Raw genomic sequence first — 20906 nt, 5'->3', positions numbered from 1 at the left:
CGCACAGATGAGGTAAGAGTAAATCCCTCTTTTATGTGGGAGGTGCTATGTACGTTAGTGCTTCAGGTTCCTCCTCTGGGTGACGCTGCAGGAGTGACTGACAGAGGATCTCGGGGCGGGGGGGGGGGTGTCGCTTCAGTGCTGTAGCGAAGGAGAGTCCATCCAGGCCCTGATAGCCTCCAGCCTGCTGCTGTGAGGAGATGTCGGAGGTTCCCGGTCGGAGCCTCTTCTCGCGGTAAAAAGATGCTCTCGCTTTCAGAGTAGTTTCCTGTGAGTATTTAGGAGAGAAGGTTGAAGAATCTTTGCTATTCTTGTCTGCGGAAAATCAGTTTTGTTTCACGTGTTACAAACCTGTTGTTACGTAGAAGAAACTTCTGTAGATTTCTTCCACGAGGAAGAAACTTCTGTAGATTTTAGTGCCTCTTGTTTCACTCAGGTTGTTTGAGGATTGCAAACCGCCTTCGTATGGCTCAACATCTGAAATATGCATAGATGACTCTTGTGAAGATAATGCAGAAGGATGATGTGTAGTTAGAATAATGTAATTGTGTGCAGATATGATATATAACAAATGGCCTACTGTCACAGAGTGACCGAGATTTAAGAACATAAGAACATAAGAGAAGCCATGCTGGATCAGGCCAACGGCCCATCAAGTCCAACACTCTGTGTCACACAGTGGCAAAAAATGTTATATACACACATACACTGTGGCTAATAGCCACTGATGGACCTCTGCTCCATATTTTTATCTAGACCCCTCTTGAAGGTGGCTATACTTGTGGCCGCCACCACCTCCTGTGGCAGTGAATTCCACATGTTAATCACCCTTTGGGTGAAGAAGTACTTCCTTTTATCCGTTTTAACCTGTCTGCTCAGCAATTTCATCGAATGCCCACGAGTTCTTGTATTGTGAGAAAGGGAGAAAAGTACTTCTTTGTCTACTTTCTCCATCCCATGCATTATCTTGTAAACCTCTATCATGTCACCCCGCAGTCGACGTTTCTCCAAGCTAAAGAGTCCCAAGCGTTTCAACCTTTCTTCATAGGGAAAGTGCTCCAGCCCTTTAATCATTCTAGTTGCCCTTCTCTGCACCTTCTCTAAAGCTATAATATCCTTTTTGAGGTGCGGCGACCAGAACTGCACACAGTACTCCAAATGAGACCGCACCATCGATTTATACAGGGGCATTATGATACTGGCTGATTTGTTTTCAATTCCCTTCCTAATAATTCCCAGCATGGCATTGGCCTTTTTTATTGCAAACGCACACTGTCTTGACACTTTCAGTGAGTTATCTATCATGACCCCAAGATCTCTCTCTTGATCAGTCTCTGCCAGTTCACACCCCATCAACTTGTATTTGTAGCTGGGATTCTTAGCCCCAATGTGCATTACTTTGCACTTGGCCACATTGAACCGCATCTGCCACGTTGACGCCCACTCACCCAGCCTCAACAGATCCCTTTGGAGTTCCTCACAATCCTCTCTGGTTCTCACCACCCTGAACAATTTAGTGTCATCCGCAAACTTGGCCACTTCACTGCTCACTCCCAACTCTAAATCATTTATGAACAAGTTAAAGAGCATGGGACCCAGTACCGAGCCCTGTGGCACCCCACTGCTTACCGTCCTCCACTGCGAAGACTGCCCATTTATACTCACTCTCTGCTTCCTATTACTCAGCCAGTTTTTGATCCACAAGAGGACCTGTCCTTTTACTCCATGATTCTCAAGCTTTCTAAGGAGCCTTTGATGAGGAACTTTATCAAAAGCTTTCTGGAAGTCAAGGTAAACAACATCTATCGGGTCTCCTTTGTCCACATGTTTGTTCACCCCCTCAAAGAAATGCAACAGGTTAGTGAGGCAAGATCTTCCCTTGCAGAACCCATGCTGAGTCTTCCTCAATAACCCGTGTTCATCAATGTGCCTACTCATTCTGTCCTTGATAATGGTTTCTACCAACTTTCCCGGTATTGAAGTCAGACTGACTGGCCTGTAATTTCCCGGATCTCCTCTGGAACCTTTTTTAAAGATGGGGGTGACATTTGCTACCTTCCAGTCCTCAGGAACGGAGGCAGATTTCAATGAAAGATTACAGATTTTTGTTAGAAGATCCACAAGTTCAACTTTGAGTTCCTTCAGAACTCTCGGATGTATGCCATCCGGACCTGGTGACTTATTAGTTTTTAATTTGTCTATTTGAAGTAAGTTGGAGTCCAAATCTGTAATCTTTCATTTTTAATTTGTCTATTTGAAGTAAGTTGTCTATTTGAAGTAAGTTGGAGTCCAGGGGCACCTTTAAGACCAACTTAGTTTAATTCTGGGTGTAAGCTTTTGTACACTAAGAAATGTACATGCATAGGAAAACTTATACCTTGAATTAAACTTTTTTGGTCTTGAAGGTGCCACTGGACTCAAATTTTGTTCTCTTGCTTTAGACTTAACATGGCTACCCACCTGAATAAGATCTGAAGTGTGTGTGCACAGACAAAAGCTCAAGAGTTTTATAATTAGAGTACCATCAGTATCAGCGTCAGCTCCTGTGTGTGTACTGGACCTGTGGGACATAGGCAGTGCTGGAGGCTGCAGCAAGCAAGCGTATCCCCAGCTGTTTTCCAAAGAGCAAATGAAATAGGAACAGGCAAGACTACTCTGTAGACGAGCCTTCTCTATTGCTGCCCCCCACTGGTGGAGCCAACTCCCTGATGATGTTAGAGTCTTGTGGGACTTTGCCCCATTCCGCAAGGCTTGTAAAACACTTTTTCGAATGGCCTTCAACTAAAGTACAGAGTTGCTTAACATCATGGTATGGAACTTAGCACCAAAACTGTTTTTAAAATCTGTTCAATATTTAAAGTGTAATTGTTAATTTTAATTGATCTTACTGAAATTGTTTTTATTGCTTTATGGTTTTATTGTTTTGTTGTGGATATTTAATGATTTTGTTAGCCGCCCTGAGCCTGCTTCGGCGGGGAGGGCGGGATATAAATGCGAAAAATAAATAAATAAATAGACCAGGGGTTGCCAAATTGTGGCTCTTTCACAGACATTGTGTGGCTCTTGGAGCCTCTCCCCTGCCCCATCGGCCAGCTTGGAGAAGGCATTTGTCTCTTTAAATAACTTCTCCAAGCCAGCCGGCAGCTTGGAGAATGCATTTAAAGTTGTTTTCTTTCCACCTCTCCCCCTTCCCATTTATCTATCTTCCTTCTAGCTTTCATGTCTTGCAGCTCACAAACATCTGGCATTCATACCTTGTGGCTCTCAAACATCTGACGTTTATTCTATGTGGCTTTTATGTTAAGAAAGTTTGGCCACCCCTGCCATAGACCTTCCTGCAATATTTATCTGATCTATGTGGTACAGCTGAAGTAAATAGGCAGGATTTATCATCCTTAAGTTCCCTCTGCAGGATTTTGTCTCTTGCCAGTGCTTTCTTCCCTCACATATAGGTTATTTTCTGCTTTCCATGGATATGGATGGGAGGATATGTCTTATGCAAGAGGATATCAAGATGTCATGCAAAAAGTGTTTGATGCCAACTAACTCCCCTTGCATGGTTGCAGTGAACTGACCATTATAGTTTTGGAGTTTGTGTGATTAAATAATACTGATGATATTATGTTAAATGGGTCTTAATTTTGTTACAAATATGAGATCTTGGAGACATACAAGTGAAGATAACATCATAAAATGGTAATTCAGATCATTAATTGTGGGGCCAGTTTGAACATAATAACTTTTTATGTATAATGATCTTTTTCATGTCTGAATGAATCTGTGGATTTTGGAAGAACCAGTTCCAGATTAACTGAGAATTGTGTTTCAAGGAGCTTCCTAATGGAAATTTCATTTGATCTCTCTAGCGTTGAAAAGTTCCAGTCAGTACTGAAGCATACTAATATAGTCCTGGGCTGAAGTTATGTGGGCGATCAAAACAATGCATATGGTTTGAAAGCAGTGGTTGTGCTTATTCTCTCTTTTTCTTGAGAGAAACAGTGATTTTTTTTAAATTGAAAAATTTTCTAAATTGAAAAATGACAGCTTTGATGAAAACAACTCTAAACTTTGTAGCAGTAGCTGCTAGCCATATCATGTGATTTGGGTTTTTTTCTTGCAGCTTTATTTCAAGATGTCTCAGTGGAAAAACCATGTACCTCTTCTGTCAGGTATCGTCTCGTCTTGGATTGTGTTCTTTATTTTCATGTCACAGCATGTATGTAAGTTGAAATATGTTTTTTTCTATAGTTAGTGAGCAAACTGCATATAGCACTAATTTGCTAGTGCCTGAATGTATTGTTATATGGTTTTTAGTCACCAACTAAAAAGTTTTGTTATGTTTTTCCTGTTCAAGAAGGCAGAATGGAAGTTTCTGACTGTTGTTAAGCTATTTTTCTTTCTTTGTATCTTTGCCAGAGAGCACAGATAGAAATAAAATGGGTGCTGCAAGGCTCAATATTCTCTCAGGTCGGAGGCAGGGGAGAGCAGTCAGCAGCTAGGTCATCTTATTTATTTTATTTTTTTTATATATATATATATATATATATGCTGCTTTTCCTCTTAGTCAAAGGCAACTTCCAAGTTGCTGTTCATACCTCATCAAAAACGCCTGCTGTTCATACCTCATCAAAGCCCTGGCTAACAAACAAGACTTTCCGTGCTTCTATTCATCTCTTCAGGGAGATCATTCCAAAAAGAAGGGCCACGATGGAAAATGCCAGGCTTTGATTGATGCCAAGAGGCCATCCTAATTTGGGGAACAGACAACCGGTACCAGCCTGAAGATTCTAGTTGAGGCACAGAAATGTATGAGAGGATGCAGACCTACAGATATATGGGCCCCATATAGCACCTTGAATTGAATTTTGAAACAAACCGACAGCTACTGTAACTGTTTCGAAATAGAAAAGATGACATTTCTCCCCTGGTGGAGAAAAACACGACAGAACTCTTGTGGCTGCTGGAAATGAATACATAAATGGTGGTGGTGGGTATGTTTGAGCAGGTGCCTCTTGATTAGCCTAGCAAGCAAGTGATAAACTTCAAGGCTGGATTTAAAAGTCTTATTGTCTGCCATCACTTCAGTAGGTAATTTTATTTATAAAATTACAGTTTGCTTTTAAATCTTTCATAAAGGATACCGTAGCACAGAGTGATAAGCTGCAGTACTGGAGTTCAAGCTCTGCTGACAACCTGAGTTCAATCCTGGTGGAAACTGGGTTCAGGTAGCCAGCTCAAAGTTGACTCAGCCTTCCATCCTTCCAAGGCTGGTAAAATGAGTACCCAGCTTGCTGGGTGTAAAGTGTAGATGACTGGAGAAGGAAATGGCAAACCACCCCGTAAAAAGTCTGCCATGAAAACGTTGTGATGCGATGTCACCCCAGAGTTGGAAACAACTGGTGCTTGCACAGGGAACTACCTTTACCTTTTTACTGAAGTCACAATTTTGGAAGAATGTTCATAACATCTGCTCAGCTGAAAAGGGTATAGTGTATGAAGTTATAATCTGAATATGTGTTCTAATGTGCTGTCAGAATTTATCAACTTGTGGACAAGACCTCCAGCAATCATAGTAAGATGCAGGGGCACTGCAGTCTGTGATAGATTCTTCTTTTAACTTTTTGTTTCATCTTATAGCGGCACAGGATTCTTGTCCAAAGATCACACAATGGCTCTTGAAAGATGGCTTTCACAGGTGGGTTTCTGGCAAGGTATTAAACAGTGCTTCTGTTCTAATAACAATAAAGACTGAAATCTTTCAAACTTTTGCACCCAGCTAACCAGTCAGTATGCATATGGTCCAATGGACAAGTGAGCTGATGATTTATGCTAAATAAAATGGACGTGTTACAGGTATGTAATTGTCAGTATAAGTTCCAGGCTGTTCTTGGCCAAATTGATTTATGTTATCTACCACCTAGTTCTGTTAAAGTTGTACACTGTACAGTTATTGTGCATGCTGAACTGGATAGGGAGCATTTCTGAGCTTCAGTCCTCCAATAGTACAGAGAAGATGACAATGATTTATAGTATGAGTGTAAGCAGGGATGAAAATAGAACATAAAGTCTGATTTTATAAGGGCATGTTTAGAAATGAATTCAGTAGGGAGGTCTGCAGCAGCCCTAGAACACAAATAGAAGTAGTTTAAAATATAGTTTCTGGCTCTTAAAAGTGTTATACATGCAGAAGTGAAAATGTTATTCTTTTGAGATTGTTTGCATAAAATTTTTGCATGACTTTAACATGCATTTAAAGAGCTTTTAACGTCTTTTTCTTTTTTTAATGTTAGAGATCTTCTGAGTAGGGTAAAACTTGGTGCAGTTGATGAAGATACAGGAAGCTGCATGGTGGCAATTAAAATTCACCTTCCAAAGGGATTATATGTGGATCCCTATGAACTGACATCTTTAAATAAACACAATATTACTGAGGTATTATTTTGGGTTGATGTTCAGCCAAGGGAAGATAATTGGGGAAAGACGCAAAATGTCAAGCATGCGGGTTTAATGACCAGTCAAAGTTGATACAAAGACTACGTTTATTGATAGACTGATACTTTCTGTGTAACAGATTCTTGAGAGTAATGCTGCATATACATTGATATAGTACTTCTGAGGCTTACTTCAAAAGGATTCCAAGGGATGGGTGTGTGGGGTAGCTCTCACACAAACTATCATAAATGTCTATATTCTCACAGTGTTATCAGGACTCTGTCCTTGCTTTCCCCAGATGTCTCACACTCCCTAACGGGAATGTATGGGAAGGTGCTGATTACTGCTTCTCAAGTTAATTTCATTTCTCACTACTTCTAGTATTTAGGCAATAAAGCAAAAAGGGGGGAGGGAAAGAATAACAAAGCTAGCAAGGCTGGATCCTCCATGATTCTTCACAGACCAGGATTAGGCAGGACCCTATAACAATCAATTATCAGTGGAATTTCACCATGTTTGACATACTGCCCCTCCTAAGATCAACCTTGGGGTTTCTGAGGGAATGCTTTATGGAACTTGTTTACCAAATCAGGGGCTAACACATCTTTTTCTGCTACCCATTCATTTTCACTCTCAGGGAAATGTTTCCATTTAATCAAATAATACAACACGTTTTATTTTGGCATCTAATATCTCTTGCACTTCATGATGACTCTGATTCCCAATCTGGATAGGTTGTGGAGCTGGTGGTCGAGGGTGCCAAGGAGTACCACCCGGGTCTCTTCGCAGAAGACTGCAATGAAAGACAGGGTGTATTTTTCTAAACATCTTGGGCAACTCCAATTCTACTGTCACTTTATTAATTACCCTCTTGATTTTGAAAGGACCTAGAAATCTATAAGCCAACTTCTTTGAGGGCTGGTTCAGTGGAAGGTTTTTCGTGGACACAAAAACTGAGTCCCCCACTTTGAAATCCCAGATGGGCACATGGGATTTATCATACTGCTTTTTATAAGCCTCTTTGGCTACTTTCAAATTCTCTTGGATCGCTTTCCAACTGCTCTCTAATTTACCCCACCATTGCTCGAACAAGGTGGGGTCTTGAGCTCGTTGTATTGGTTTCCACTTCCACCATGCCTGCGTTGGTGTGGAACTCGGCCGCATACTCACGAATCGTCTTGGAGCCTTGTTGCATGTCCCTCAAGGCGGCCAATGCGTGGGTCTCCTGCAGGGGGTCCTCATACTGGGCTAGTAGGGCTTGTAAGAAGGTGGCCACAAAGTCCAGCTCAGGGCTCATGGCCTCATGCAGGCTCATGTACCATCTTTTGGCGGCCCCCTTCAGCTTCGATCCCAAATAGTCTACACGACTAAATTCATCAGGGAAGGTGTTCCCCCAATAGTGCATGTAGCTATTGGCCTGGATTGTGAAATACTCCACCTCCTCGGGGTCCCCGTCAAAGGTGGCTTCCAAATCTCTTCCTCGGCCCCCTTCTCAAGGGACCGGGGGTGCTGTAGGTTGCGCCTGAGGCAGTACTGTTGAGGGTCTAGCTGCAGGTGGTTGCAGGGCTCTTCTCGGGTCAGGCGTCCCCAGGATTTGGTTGACTTGCCTGTTGAACTCCCCAGCCATCATGGTGGTCATCGCTTGCATCTCATCCCACAACCCCTTGGCGACCCCTTCGACTTCCTTTCGAACCATCGCTTGGAATTCTCGAGCAATCTCGTCTTCCTCCTCCCTCGGACCCGTCACCTTGTGGGTCCCTGCCACTGCACATAGGGGAGGATCGGCTTCCGCGCCGACCACTGCTGCGGCTGTTGCGCTTTCTTCTTCTCCCGGCTCGGGCCCCTCACCCCCCTCATTAGCCATCTTCACCCAGTGCATGTGCCTAGTTAGGATGGCCTCTCTGCGCGCTGGGACCTCATCCATCGTGGCGGTAGAGGTACGCGGCTGCCACTGATGTGGGGTGACCAAGAGTTGTTGAATGTGGAGAGGGAAGCTGGGCCCAGCGACTCTCCAGGCATCTAGCACGTGCCATGGTGGTGTTGGTGCTCTCGCCCCTTCTTCAGGTTCTGGAAGTTCACTGCTCACTGGAATCTTTTCAGCCATCTGATTACAAAGTTGCCAGGGTGGTTAAACTTCTTGCAAGGATTACTCTCAAAATGTTAAGCATGCGGGTTCAATGACGAGTCGGAAGTTGATACAAAGACTACGTTTATTGATAGACTGAGAGTAATGCTGCATATACATTGATACAGTACTTTTAAGGCTTACTTCAAAAGGATTCCAAGGGATGGGGGTGCGGGGTAGCTCTCACACATAAACTATCATAAATGTCTACATTCTCACAGTGTTATCAAGACTCTGTCCTTGCTTTCCCCAGATGTCTCACACTCCCTAACGGGAATGTATGGGAAAGTGCTGATTACTGCTTCTCAAGTTAATTTCGTTTCTCACTACTTCTAGTATTTAGGCAATAAAGCAAGAAGGGGGGAGGGAAAGAATAACAAAACTAGCAAGAAGAAGATAGAAGATGATATTGGATTTATATCCTGCCCTCCACTCCGAAGAGTCTCAGAGCGGCTCACAATCTCCTTTACCTTCCTCCCCCACAACAAACACCCTGTGAGGTGGGTGGGGCTGGAGAGAGCTCTCACAGCAGCTGCCCTTTCAAGGACAACTTCTGCCAGAGCTATGGCTGACCCAAGGCTATTCCAGCAGGTGCAAGTGGAGGAGTGGGGAATCAAACCCGGTTCTCCCAGATAAGAGTCCGCACACTTAACCACTACACCAAATTGGCTCTCCAGGCTGGATCCTCCATGATACTTCACAGACCAGGATTAGGCAGGATCCTATAACAATCAATTATCAATGGAATTTCACCATGCTTGACATGGCTTCCAGTGAATGTACACACAGTTCCAGTGCATACTAGCACTTAGATCTTGTTGGAAGCAGGTAGATAATGTGCCATACCCCCCCAAGTCTCTAAGTATCCTAAACTGAATTTAATAGAGTAGAAGTTAATGTATTTGATCTTTTTGATTAAGACACTATAAATTTTTAGGTTTTTGAGGCTGAAATAACTTTAATAGAATCATGCATTTCTGTTTCATGGAACTGAACCTCTCCAGTACCAATTTTTATTAAAATATAAACAGTTTCTTCAAATTAGAGGACTGTGCTCCCAGTTTAGAGAAAATCCACAAATATTTACCTGAGTTCATTAAAATAGTGACTGCTTTAGCATTCTGAAAGATCTGCATATCAACAACAATAACAACCTTTATTGGCATAACAACATAAACATGCGCAATCAGCAAGCAGGAAAAGATCCATTACACCAGCATTTGAAACATTCTTCTCCTCTTAGAAGCACAGCACAGAAATTTAGCCACAGTCTCAAATGATCTCAGGGTTTTGAGTGGATAATAGGAAGAGAGTCGTACAACCATCAGATTGTCCTTCATGATTTTGAAGAAGAGGATCTAAGTAAATGACACAAATATCACAGTAAAATGTACAGTGCAGGAGAACATGTTCAGTACTTTCTATATCCCTTGAACCACAAACACAAAACCTGTTGGAGTATGGAATTTTCTTAAACCTCCAATAAACACAGCAGAAGGAAGACATTAAAACAAGTTAACATGAAGGCTGTATGAAGGTTAGGGGAAGTCAAGCAAGAAAGATACTCTGCCAGGGTGCCACTAGAGGAGATCCCCCACCTCAAAGGGGAACATCTGCCAGAGGCAAGACTTCTGATCTTGCATCTCAGTATCTACACATCTTTGTTTAATCAAAGCAAATAAAGTTCTCTTGGGGAGGGAGACTAAATTGTCCAAACTGTACCCAATTAGAGAGATTGTTTTCCTATACTGGATAGCCAGAGCTCCATATCAAATATTTGATCCCTTTGTCAGTTTTCAGCTGAATCTTTACTTACATTGTTAAGTACCAGAATATGGCAGTGGAATCAGCCTTGGGGCTTTTCAGTGAGCCAAGTAAAAGTTGGTATTAACCTCAACAACACAATTGTGCTTTTAATTATGCTTCTTTTTATTTTTTGGTGCAGGCATTGCTGTTTGGTGATTATGTAGATTTGGAAGCTCCTGAGTATTTAGCTACTGAAATTGCTGTTCTCCTTTACATGAAACCTGATCCTGAATGCCGTTACTGTTTTAGAGGGATATTGCCTCTGCACTGCCGGTATCACCAGCCAGCAGAGGTTGATGGAGAAGTCTCTGCCATATTGAAGAGTCCAGAAATATTGGTCCATTGCCAGAAAGGTAAGAAACACTGACCTTCTGCTTTTGGGAATAAGAAAGGGGAAACAAGAGGAAGGGAAATGAAAAAGGCACTATGGAATCATAAATCTTGAAGGTGGGGTTTTATTTCAGTAGGACTGTGAGGGAGAGACCTAAGCAGGCATTCTGAATTCAGGAAAAGTACTTAAAAGTTGAAGTTAAATGATTTCCCACAGTATTAGGTTTATTTTTGTGGTTTCTTTCTTTCTCCTAGCCTTTCTATCAGCGGAATGTTTGAAAGAAATCAAAATAGAAGAACCATGTTCCCGGAAGAATAAACATAACTGCAACTGGGACAGCGTGAAGTTCCAAGCTGTGCGTTGATTATTCCTAAAATATAGTGATATAGTAAATGTCCCTGACAATCCTGAAATTAATTTATTTCAGTCCACTGACAATAGATTGGATCCAGACTAAATTGGCAATTCCCACCACTTCCTCCTGCATTTACTCTCCATGTGGGAGGGACGGTGGCTCAGTGGCAGAGCATCTGCTTGGGAAGCAGAAGGTCCCAGGTTCAATCCCTGGCATCTCCAAAAAAGGGTCCAGGCAAGTAGGCGTGAAAAACCTCAGCTTGAGACCCTGGAGAGCCGCTGCCGGTCTGAGAAGACAATACTGACTTTGATGGACCACAGGTCTGATTCAGTATAAGGCAGCTTCATATGTTCATATGTCATTCCTCAAGGTCACTTATCCCTCAGGAGCCATACTCCCTCCCTCTAAACTGTGGAGTCTTGTGAGCAAAAATTCTACTTTGTGAGTTGCTGGCATTAAAGTTGTGAGCGACTGAATAAATTAGTTTGCTCTGGGGCCATTTTTCCTGAGCTAAGACAAAAATGTGTGAGCCAGAGACTTAAAAATTGTGAACCGGTCAGGGGAGAGCAGGATATAAATTTGATAAAAAAAATAAAATAAATACTAACTCAACTTAGAGGAAACATTGCTCAGGAGCAGCATTTTTTGTAGGTTGGTGGGCCGTGGTTGGATGCGGGAGGGAGGAAAGTTCTGTCACTGAAACATCTAGTTTGGATCCAACCCTGCAGAAGTAACTTTGGCTTGGATTGTATAACTTTGCTCTTTGTGCACTTTTATCTGGGACTGTGGTGGTAGTCCTCTGGAGTGCTTTCTTTCTTTGGTATTAAGCACCTCTATGATAACAATTTCCAGTGTTTATCTATGAGCCCAAAGCACCTAGCACAGAGGTAGCAAGTGCCACAAGCCTTTGCAACACCCAGAGATAAATGTGTGCAGGGCAGAAGTATAGGATCCAAGTCCAAGGATGCCCTTGTGCAAGTTAGATTGCTTCATGTTGACTTTTGTGGACTACTTGAGCACAGGGTTGTGGTCCAAGTTTCCATATGGACAGGCTAGTTTATGGGTGATGTTTGTCTTCCATGATTTTGTTTTAGTGCTGTAAGAATTGAATATTAAAGGAGGCTGATACGGGCAACCTTCTAAAATAGAAAGTGCTGAAATAAACGAATAGACTACAGTAGTTAAGCTAAAAGTCACTTGAAAAAGTATTCAAATATGGATTATATGAAATATAAAGAGTTTATTTGTCTTTTAATTTTTATTTTAGGTAAACCAGGAACTGAAATTGCAAATACCAGTTGGGCTCAAACATCACGTTACTTTAGTATGTACAGGGACTCTTGTTACCACTATATTGTGCTCCAGCCTTATTCTTTCAGCTTTAGTCAAGCATGGAGACTTCTTGTTTGTTCAGAGCTCATTGTAAAATGAAATAAAACTTTATTGAATCATCATGGAAAGACTGTCAAACTGCCTAAGCGGACTGACCAAACAAGATATGGGGAGTGAAGAACATACTTGTTATTGGCACAGCATCACTATTTGGGAGCAGGCCCAGTGCCTTATATTGACTGTTAGTGTTACATTTGCCTGACTCTACTGGTTTGAACGAGTTGTTTTTCTAGAATTTTATGCAAGCTTTTTAAGTAGCTTGATCTCATTATCACACAACTATAAAACTCTTCTGTACTTTGATTCTGTCCCCTGGCTTGAACCATCTGATAAATTGAGCTCTGACTCATGAATGCTTATGCTGGAATAAATTCTGTTAATTTCGTAGGTATCACTGGACTTCTACTTTATTTTTCTGCTAAAGACTTAGATGGTATTACAGGTATTAATTTGTTTAGCATATTTAGTCAATGGTCTCTGTATTTTTCCTGATTAGACTTAGAATCATAGAGTTGGAAAGGAACTCCAGGGTCATCTAGTCCAACCCCTTGCACAATGCAGGAAATTCACAAATACCTCCCCTCTCACATCCCCAGTGACCCTTGCTCCATGCCCAGAAGATGGGCAAAACTCTCCATGATCTGGCCTGGAGAAAAAATTCTGATTGACTCCAAAGTGTCAACCAGTACCTTCCTGTCACGGTGCAAGAAGGGGCCACAAGAACCAAGCACCAACACTACCCCTTCCCCTCACACGATCTGCCAATTCACAGAACCAGCATTGCTGTCACTGTGCAAAAAGGGGCCACAAGAACCAAGCACCAACACTACCCCTCCCCCTCCCACGATCTGCCCAATTCACAGAACCAGCATTGCTGTTAGATGGCCATCTAGCCTCTGTTTAAAAACATCCGAGGAAGGAGAGCTCACCACCTCCTGAGGAAGCCTGTTCCACTGAGGAACTACTGTCAGGAAGTTCTTCCTAGTGTTTAGCCAGAAATTCTTGATGTAATTTTAACCCACTGGTTCTAGTCTGACTTTCTGGAGCAATATAAAACAATTCTGCACCATCCTCTATAACACAACCCTTCAAGTACTTTTAGATGGTGATCCTATCACCTCTCAATTGTCTCTTCTCCAGGCTAAACGTACCTAGTTCCTTCAATCTTTCCTCATAGGACTGGGTCTTCAGACCCCTCACCATCTTTGTTGCCCCCTCTGGATATGTTCCAGCTTGTCTATATCCTTCTTAAACTGCGCTGCTCAAAACTGAACACAATACTCTAGGTGAGGTGTAAACAGAGCAAAGTGATACCATCATTTTCCTACCTGAATGCAGAACTTTACATTTATCCCCATTAAAATTCATTTTTGTTTTAGCCCAGTTTTCCAGCCTGTCAAGATCATCCTGTATCCTGTCTCTTCTACTGTATTTGCGACCCCTCCCAATTTAATATAATCTGCAAATAAGCATTCCCTCTATTCCTTCATCCAAATCATTGATAAAGATGTTGAACAAAATAGGTTCCAGGACAGATCCTTGAGGCACTCCACTTGTCATTCCTCTCCAAGAGGATAAGAAACCATTCACAAGCACTCTTTGGGTGCAACTTGAATTTTACATTATTAACATTTGAATATTACATTATTATATTTCACTTTTATTACCGTTATCACATTTCACTCTGTACTTCCTACATTTCCTCTTCAACAACTATGTGGTTGTCTTTTTCAAACCAGGTACCTCCTACATAAAATTTATGCAAAGTGAGAATTTATGGACCTCAGTCCATGAAAACTCTTGCTGCTTTGCTACCAGGAGAGATAAGTTATAAATCTATTAAAATAAATAAAAAGCTTTAAACTGGGGGAAAAATGTTTTGAGTATAATCTCATAAGACTCCCATTTATTTTTGCTTTATAAGCAGTTTGGCATCATGCAGAATGGGAGAATTTGAGCATCAGGAAAATTATCTGAAGTTTATTTTACGAAAGTCTAATAATAGAGATCAATCATGTCGACAAAACTGAATTCTAAGGAAAGTAACACTTCAGAAGGAAATTTTAAATGTTCATGTAAACCATAGTTGTATTTTGAATTCCAGAGGATGATAAAGTTGATGGAATTATTCCATGTACTGAGAGAACACTTGGAAAATCATTATTTTTGAAAATACAAGGAATTACAGAAAGGAAATTGTTTCATTAATGGAAAAAGTGAGCAGTGCCAAAGATTACTAATTTTTCTATGCTCAGCAAGCTTCACAAGTCACTAGGGGGCATTAAGTGGCTGTTAGTATGTTAAACAAGGTTCATGATGTGCCCATCTCCCATATTAGTAAAGGGAGGGTATAAAATATCAATAGAATAAAAGTAGACATTTTTATACTATATTACATCAGTATAGTATAAGTTCATCCAGAGAGGTTATATCTTAGCTGTACTGCTCTCCTTGTCTCTTTTAGTATTCTGTCTGGATTTTCATCAAAAGTTCGTTTCAAGATCATGTTTTGTGGCTTCCTTCTCTCCTGGTGGATGAGACACTTGTCTTAAGAACATAAGAGAAGCCATGTTGGATCATGCCAATGGCCCATCCAGTCCAACACTCTGTGTCACATAGTGGCCAAAAAAACAGGTGCCATCAGGAGGTCCAGCAGTGAGGCCAGGACACTAGAAGCCCTCCCACTTTTGCCCCCCAAGCACCAAGAATACAGAGCATCACTGCTCCTTGAACAAAGTGCCACATGATTACAGCTGAGACAATGCTTTAGTAACTAGTATCACTGTAACGACTGCTCTGCATCTGTTTGGGGAGCAGGAGCTCTTAAAAGAAATGCAGAGGGATTATTTTTGTTGTTCATTATGCTTCTATGTGCAGCTGTTCCATGTGATGACTGGTCAGTTGTAAGCTTCTGTTTTCCTTGTTTTTGGCTCTGTTTTGTTCCAAGGGTATCCAGTCTTTTAATAATACGAAAACTTCTTCCATTTCAGCTGGTGACCATTTAGATATTTTTTTGGGGGGAAATGCAGTAAAAGGTATCTATATACTATTAGCCTCCTGTGCCCCCCAACTGTGGATAGCCAAATCTATGGATTGGAGCCATGTAGTGGTTAAACAGATTTTTCAACAATCTTGGGGTACTCCACAGGTTTGCAGAAAAATATGAACATTTAAAGGTGGCTATGTAGCCTGAGGCTCTGTGTTGGGACTGATGGTGGCCACGCAGCCCAGGAGCCATGCTGACCATGTCACTGCCTGGGCAGCCTATAAGCTAAACTGGGTATGCTGCTGCTGAATTTGGGGAGCCATTCTGGGCATGCTGCCATTGGTGGTGCAGCCCAGCAGCTAGACGTGGCAGTGGTGGTACAGCCCAGGGGGAGCTCTGGGGCCACACCAAGCCAGGTAACAGCAGTCCTGCAGCCCAGAATACTGTGCTGGGTCCTGTGGCCCGGGGGTCAAGCTGGGTCTGGGGCAGCTGCTAAACAGCCCAAGCCTCCATGCTGGACCTGGTGGCAGCTGCTGGAGAGCCCAGGGCTGCGCTAGGCTAGGAGAAAGTATGCGGGGGCAGGTCAACTCCTACCCTGCAAGTCTTGCAGCCCCCCCACTTTTATAGATTAATTTTGAACTGTGAGCCCCAAATAATTAAGTAGATGAGATGGGTGATGAAATGTAAGTGGTACCATTTCACGTGATAAACAGAATTGGAGGGAAAGCGAAAACAAGACAAGGATAGTAATAGATTTTATTAATGTAGTATAAAAATTATTTTCTGAATAATCTGCAACATTTTGAACTTTACATATCACTAATAACATGCATCAGAATTTGTTTGCATTATTGCTCCTATGAACATATGAAGCTGCCTTATACTGAATCAGACCCTTGGTCCATCAAAGTCAGTATTGTCTACTCAGACTGGCAGCGGCTCTCCAGGGTCTCAAGCTGAGGTTTTTCACACTTATTTGCCTGGACCCTTTTTAGTTGGAGATGCTGGGGATTGAACCTGTGACCTTCTGCTTACCAAGCAGATGCTCTGCCACTGAGCCACTGTCCCTCCCTCTCCTACTGGAGATCATTTTAGACTACTAATTTTTCATAGAACATCTTCAGATGATATCTTACACAGTGGTAACTTGAAAATATAATTGGTAATTTATTGTATTGACAAAAGTGCAGCATGACTGTTTCCTCACTGTGACCATTTAAGTACGTATCTCTGTTGGGTCTTTGAATTTGCAGGAAAAAATAGCATACAAGGTTGGATCTAGACTAATTTTTCCAATAGCGGCGTGGAACTTTATTGCTTTCTCCTATCTTTGTAACCCACTGATAAAACAATTTAGCTTAAAGTTTCAGATCCTAAAGAATAACAGGAGGGTATCTGTAGCAGCAGGAACAAGGAAACTGCCAATTTCATCTGGATCCAGCCCATATTTTCCTACACAAAAATAACTTCTGTGCTGGCAAAATATGTGGTGTGATCTGTGTTGGCAGAGTCATTAACACAGCCATGGTGTACAACCTGAGGAGATATAAAGGTTTATTTAGGAATTAACATACCTGATAGGAAAGAGGAGAGACACAGCGAGATTCCAGAACATCACTGTGCAACGTCCTTGTTTAGGGGAGGGGTTTTCCCTGCTGGCCAGTTGATCCACAGCAGAGAGGAGCTCCCAAACCTGGGGGATCCCCCGCTGGGAGCTGGCAACCCTGATTAAGCAGTATAAGAAATTCACTCAACTTCTTTAACCTGGGTACTGATGTGAGTTGCAACTTGTTATAGTAATGATTCCAAACAAATGTTTAGATGTAAAAATATTGTTTGCTACAAGCTATAACTGTCTTGCCCTGACCTACATAGCCCAGTTTAGCCCAATCTCACCAGGTCTTAGAAGCTAAGCAGGGTCAACCCTGATTGATTAGAGCCTACAAAGAAACACCAGTGTTGCTATGCAGAGGCAGGCAATGGCAAACCATCTCTGAACATCTCTTGCCTTGAAAACCCTACAGGTTTACCATAAGTCAGCTGAAACTTGATGAAAAAGAAAACTATCTTACTGCAGGGAGGGAAAGAGGGAGTGCCTGAGGACCTCACAGGTGCATGTAACAGCATATCATAATTACTTGTTAAGCCAGAGCAATGCCTCTGTGTTCTGTCCCTGAAATATAGAGTTATTTATCAATAACATTTTTATTTTGCCTTTTTTCCAAGCACCTCAAGACAGTGTGCATGTTTTTCCACCTCCATTTTATGTTCACAACAACCTAGTGATGTAGGCCAAGTTGACAGACAGTGACTAGATAGAGCTGCTCTGCTTCAGTCCTTGAAACTGTGTACTGAAATTAAAGACATTGCAAGTGATGGTATATCTGGTTTTGTCAAGTAGTTTCAGGGAGTTTACAGACAGATATAGGAGGGATAGTATTTTTTTTTAAAGGAAAAGCAGCTGTTGTAAGGAACTTGAGGTGAAATGAGAGGTCGGAGCTTCAGGGCATGTAAATAGTTTGGGAGTGAAGTACAAGAATTCCAGCTGTCAAGGACAATGTATACAGCTGCTCCCAGTTCAGCTCTTATACAACACCCTCCTCAATAAATCATTATCAGAATAATAGAGTGGTCATAAACAGTTGCTGGAGGGTGATTGAGTCTGCTAGCACCTGCAAGTACAGAGGCAACAATTCTTGCTTGACAATTAATTTGCAGTTCACTGGATGACAACTTTTACTTCCCAGCTGGGTTTGTTATGACTGAGGCAGAAAAATAGCATTTTTGGAATGTGAGATAAAGCTATCTGAGGCTCAGACTTCTTTGTTATATTATACTGCACACAAACTATTTCAGAGTCAGAAATCTCTCAGAGGCTTGTACTGTCTAACATACTGTACACATTGTTGAATGAGTAGTGGTTTTATAAGTACTGGTAGGAATGGATGTGTTTTCTTTAACTCTTGTATAAAATGAGGGACTGAGAAAACAGATTAGACAGAGAGGGTGCTATGGATAGGATAAAAGAAAGCATGTGCTAAATAAACTACCCAATTCCTAGGCTGGTGTAGCTTAACTGGAAGTACTAAGTGGTGTCTGGAGTTGGGAATGGCTGCTACAGAATGAGCAAATAAATTGTTTTGCTTTGTAGCTGGGCATGCAAAATAAAGTTTGTCTCATGTGAATTTTGTGTTCTCCTCCCTCAAATATTTTTCCTATGTCACTGTATCTATGAGGGCTGTTTGAAATGTTTGCATGCTGTATGACCCCTGGTCATCGCTGGAGAAGGGTGTGTGTACTGCTTTCCCTAGATGGGGTGGAGGGGGGTGTGACTCATGGATGGTGATTCACCGACAACTGTATTTGGCTTGCAGAGGTCAGTGAATACAATCTTCTGCGGAGCGAAACACACCTAATATGGAACGAGTCATTTGCTTCAGGCTTTATTCTTTTACTCCTTGACTAGCTCAGTAAAGTTCCACGAGAGCTACAAAGAATTAGTCAACACGAGACTGCGCTTTCAACATATAAAATCATACCGTTTTCAGCGAACCATAATGTTTGTTGAAGTCTTTGCTTGAAGGGTTTTTCTTGTTTCTCGCCAGTGTAACAATAAAAGTGTTAACACTGTTGCTACATTAATGGCTGAGTAGTTCCAAAAATGAGTCGGCTGTAAAAAAGAGATGAGCAGTAGGAAATGGCTAAGTAGTAATCACAAAATGATTCATCTACCAGTTTTCTCACTGAAGCGGTGGTAGGGAGGTTGATAGAATGCCAAAGTACTCACAGCGAAGGTTCCACTTTTTGTTTTTTTAATTTTAGCTTTCTTGGGGGGAGGGGGGACCTGTCGTCGAAATACCTTACCGGAGCAGTATTGCGCCGCCGCACAAAAAACGCATGATGGGACCTGTAGTCTTCGTGCCTGCCTGCCTCCTCCGCCCCCTCTCCTTTGGCGCCGCTATCTACACCAGGAACCGCCTGCCCGACTCCACCTCTTCCTTTCCCGGGCTGTGGCCACGCGCGGCGGTTCCGCTTAATCCTCGGGCCGCCCGGTGGGTCCTCCTCCCCGCCATTGTAGGAGGCCGCGCCCTATTCTACAGTGGTGGTCGGCCAGTGGCGAGAAGTTGGGCCGGTGTTTGGTGAGCGTGGCTGGCTTCGAGAGCTTCTCTTGGGAGGTAGGTTGGAGCTGAAAGGCGCTGAGGGGAGGTGGAGAGGGAGAGACTGAGCTGCCCGGGCCCAGAGGTCGGGCTCTTCAGAGTCGAATCGTCGGGGAGGTCTTGGAAGGAGACTGCGCGGCTGCTGGAGGAAAAGGAAGAGAAGGGCTAGATGCTCTTGCTGGCGGCGTTGCGGGCAGGTGCCTGAGGACACGGGGCTTGGGCGTGGAGCTCCGCACCTGGGAGGCAAACGCAGCCCCCTGGCCGCCGCCGCCGTTCTCTCTGCTCAAGGCTTGGGCACGCACAGGGCGCGGTTGCGTCTCCAGGTCCTCAAATGGACGGTTGTTTCCATTCTCTCAAATGGACGGTTGTTTCCTCATCGCAGACTTGCTCGGGTAACGGAACTTTCTGCTGTTCACAAGCGGAACAAGAAAGCCTCACAATCTTTGAAAGGGACCTCAGTGGTAGCGAGGTTTTGGGGGAGTCTGTTTTTTGTTATTATAAAGAAAAAGATGCTCTCATCACTGATAACTCTGTGTCTTAGTATTTTATTTATTTATTTCATTGATGGCTTGTTTTTTCCAAAGAACTCAGGGAGGTAAGTTAAGCTGTTTGTGAGTGGCCCAGGGTCATCTGAGGCCAGTTGTTGCTATTACCAATTGTTGTATTAGTTGGGGTACCATAGGAAGGAAAATGCTGGTGTGGGTACTGATCTATGTCCCATTCTTTCACTTTTCCTTATAATTATATGATATAGCAAAGATAGTATTGTAAAATGGGGATTTCCCCCACCCCCTGCCCCATCCCAGTCACTCAGATTTGGAGATTTATCACCACATTCTGAGTCCATCACTGAGGTTGCCAGACCTGTTGCTGTTCTCTTATAATCGGAAAGTACTGTCTAGATCCTGAACGGTGAGAAGACAAGGGTTTTTTTACCCCCCCTCAGACTTCCAGTTTGCTGGCTGCCCTTGAAAATGTTGTATCTTTCCTCAAGACTATTGAGAAGGCGAGCAGATAGAATAACTGAATGGGCAATTTTCTGCTGACATCCTGGAGCTATTGGTAATGTTCCTTTCCCCCCCAGGTTTATAATTTAGCACAAATAATATGCTTAACTTTACTGTGGTAGGAAGAGTTCCCATTTTAGAATCTTAAGTGAAATTCTATGGTAGTTTCATGATATTATCTATGCTTTAAAACCAAGTATGGGTTTGAAGTCTCTTTCTAGCATATTTAACTGCCATGATATAGTATACAATTTTATTTCTTAGCAGGTATTATTCTTTATAAATAGAAAGTGCTTATTGCCATCTGGTTGATCA

The 20906-nt window shown here is 42.5% G+C and overlaps 2 protein-coding genes and 1 long non-coding RNA gene across 7 annotated transcripts in view; 2 read left to right on the top strand and 1 right to left on the bottom strand.

Moving 5' to 3' along the window:
- Positions 1–31: 31 nt before the first annotated feature.
- PIGX (phosphatidylinositol glycan anchor biosynthesis class X) lies at positions 32–12832 on the top strand. 4 transcript variants are annotated; one of them, XM_060242084.1, is made up of 7 exons: positions 32–270; positions 4121–4220; positions 5638–5695; positions 6291–6432; positions 10503–10716; positions 10949–11049; positions 12317–12832. In XM_060242084.1, exons 2-7 carry the CDS (start codon positions 4133–4135, stop codon positions 12473–12475), a joined length of 762 nt encoding a protein of 253 aa, XP_060098067.1. In that variant the 5' UTR covers positions 32–270; positions 4121–4132; the 3' UTR covers positions 12476–12832. The 4 variants fall into 4 exon arrangements, with proteins under 4 accessions (XP_060098067.1, XP_060098069.1, XP_060098068.1 ...); XM_060242086.1 differs by having other exon boundaries at positions 57–270; positions 4121–4169; XM_060242085.1 differs by having other exon boundaries at positions 58–235.
- LOC132574011 (uncharacterized) lies at positions 9695–19437 on the bottom strand. The gene is made up of 3 exons (XR_009555586.1): positions 19292–19437; positions 18967–19097; positions 9695–9915 (listed from the first exon to the last, which is right to left on the bottom strand). It is a non-coding gene; the product is annotated as an uncharacterized LOC132574011 (long non-coding RNA).
- Positions 19375–20906, top strand: part of PAK2 (p21 (RAC1) activated kinase 2) — a 79290-nt gene continuing 77758 nt past the window's right edge. The window contains exon 1 of one of the 2 annotated variants that reach the window (XM_060242081.1): positions 19375–19602. The gene's annotated coding sequence lies outside the window, so the exon portion shown is untranslated. The remainder of the gene's footprint in view (positions 19603–20906) is intronic. The other variant, XM_060242083.1, reaches the window with a different exon arrangement.

This window comes from Heteronotia binoei, chromosome 6 (genome assembly GCF_032191835.1).
Source record: "Heteronotia binoei isolate CCM8104 ecotype False Entrance Well chromosome 6, APGP_CSIRO_Hbin_v1, whole genome shotgun sequence".
In the NCBI taxonomy this organism is placed as follows: Eukaryota; Metazoa; Chordata; class Lepidosauria; order Squamata; family Gekkonidae; genus Heteronotia; species Heteronotia binoei.
The sequence above is the reverse complement of the archived record's forward strand: the minus strand, read 5'-3'. Positions and strand labels throughout refer to the sequence as shown.

Bases quoted from the DNA above. Each gene is read 5' to 3' on its own strand.
- PIGX (XM_060242084.1), top strand. From the start codon at position 4,133: ATGTCTCAGTGGAAAAACCATGTACCTCTTCTGTCAGGTATCGTCTCG. The intron at 6,433-10,502 runs GTATTATTTTGG...TTTTTGGTGCAG, and splicing joins ATAAACACAATATTACTGAG to GCATTGCTGTTTGGTGATTA. The intron at 11,050-12,316 runs GTGCGTTGATTA...TTTTTATTTTAG, and splicing joins ACAGCGTGAAGTTCCAAGCT to GTAAACCAGGAACTGAAATT.